The sequence below is a fragment of the Rosa chinensis genome, chromosome 6 (genome assembly GCF_002994745.2).
Source record: "Rosa chinensis cultivar Old Blush chromosome 6, RchiOBHm-V2, whole genome shotgun sequence".
Lineage (NCBI taxonomy): Eukaryota > Viridiplantae > Streptophyta > Magnoliopsida > Rosales > Rosaceae > Rosa > Rosa chinensis.
Window position 1 is genome coordinate 21,407,579 of NC_037093.1, and position 1,745 is coordinate 21,409,323.

Genomic DNA, 1,745 nt, shown 5'->3' on the forward strand with positions numbered 1-1,745 from the left:
GCTCGTTATGTCTCTTGAGCTAGTTTAGGTTCTTAACTGTTACTCTTTTCAAAGACATAGGTGTTTCTATTATTAATTGGATTGATGATTGAATTAAAAAAACGAGTCTGTAAATGCTCCTGCATGCTTTTAGTTTATGTTATGATCCATATAGAACAATTAAAAAGGAAAAGAACAAAATAATTTCTACTACAAGTCAATCATAGTTGACAATAATGTATGAAAAAAATTTCAAATACAATTAAATCTATTCATTATTTTGTACACGCCGCCGACGTTGATATGTGCGTGTATTTTGCACTTGGTCACCTAATAGTATATGTTGGATGCTTTCAATTGCCTCATATAGCTTCACTGGTTGTCTTATATCATCATCTCGGCCAACATCAACAATAGATTGAGTGATACACAATGCCCGTGGTATACGCTGCATCAAGCAAGTATTAAAAATTTGTAAGTTAGTAGTGCTAGACAAATAATTAAATTAAACCTTAAGAAATATATACCTGTAATGGATGATTTTCCTCATTTGAATCAACTGCAGCAGACACCCGATCAGGGTGTTGAACATAGGGATGTGTGATCTTTTGGTACCACGATAAGTATTCTGGAGTGCAGTCATATGAAAACTTAACTGGAGTGCTTCGGTTGGCATCTGCTAACACGTGATCTCGCCATCTTTGCCACAATCCATCAAAGTACTCATACACAACTTTGTACGATTTGGAATCAGAAACTCGTCGAACACGAGATGGGGTGTAAGGGTTGCAAGGAATTGTTTGAACTCGACCAAATTGTCTTATAACCCTATCAGGATAATATGGTTCCACAATATCTAAACACTTAAGCATTCCTGTGTAAAATGTGATTTCCAATAATGGATGAGCATCCCTATGACCACGATATGGATCCCATATGACCTGAGAAAATAAAAATAAATTAGGTATAAAAAAAAGAGCAATATTCTAACTGTCAATATAGAAATGTCAACATACCTCGTGTGCCTGCATATGATCAAGCTATTGGCGAAGAGCTTGCACGTAAACTAGTGACAAACCTGCATCTTTTCGAGGTTCTCAACGATTCACTCATGGCTCATTCTCTGAATATTCAACACGAAGATGAGGGGAAACTACATTCCGGAAGTGCTCATATATCCAAGCCTCAAGCAATGTCAAATAACCCCCAATTTACCTACAACCAACTCTAGATGCAAGTCCTAACTGTCGATATAAAAATGATAACCCTGCAGCTCCCCAGGCATACCGACCAACCCTATTAAGATCCCATAAAAAATGTAGGTAAATCACATTTATCCTATTCCCAGTCTTGTCCACAAAAAGTGTGCAACCTAATATATATAGCAAGAATCCTCTTGCTGCGAACTCAATAAATTCAAGAGAACTATCATCTAAAACACTCTAAAATCTTAATCTCAACCACTCTAGTGTTACCCCATTTCCACAATATCGACTCATTTCATTCTTTGCCTCATCTATAGTAACTCCTAGTGTAGATGACAGTACAATGCATAATAAGTTTTGTCTAACCGCACACCCTCAGGTACAGATATGGAATCACCCTGAATTGGAATACCTAAAATGTTAAAAATATCATCCAATGTAATTGTCATTTCACCAAAGGGTAAGTGAAATGTATTCATCTCAGGCTGCCACCTCTCACGAAAGGCTGACACAACAACTCTATTACTAATTAAATATGAACAGTTAACTAATGGCCTCAAC

General features: G+C 36.6%; 1 protein-coding gene across 1 annotated transcript; it reads right to left on the reverse strand.

Annotated features, from left to right (window-relative positions):
- Positions 1-491: 491 nt before the first annotated feature.
- Positions 492-1,063, reverse strand: LOC112171031 (serine/threonine-protein phosphatase 7 long form homolog). Its single transcript, XM_024308275.1, has 2 exons — positions 1,058-1,063; positions 492-920 (listed from the first exon to the last, which is right to left on the reverse strand). The coding sequence occupies exons 1-2, from the start codon at positions 1,061-1,063 to the stop codon at positions 492-494; spliced, it is 435 nt and encodes a 144-aa protein (XP_024164043.1).
- Between the last annotated feature and the right edge of the window lie 682 nt (positions 1,064-1,745).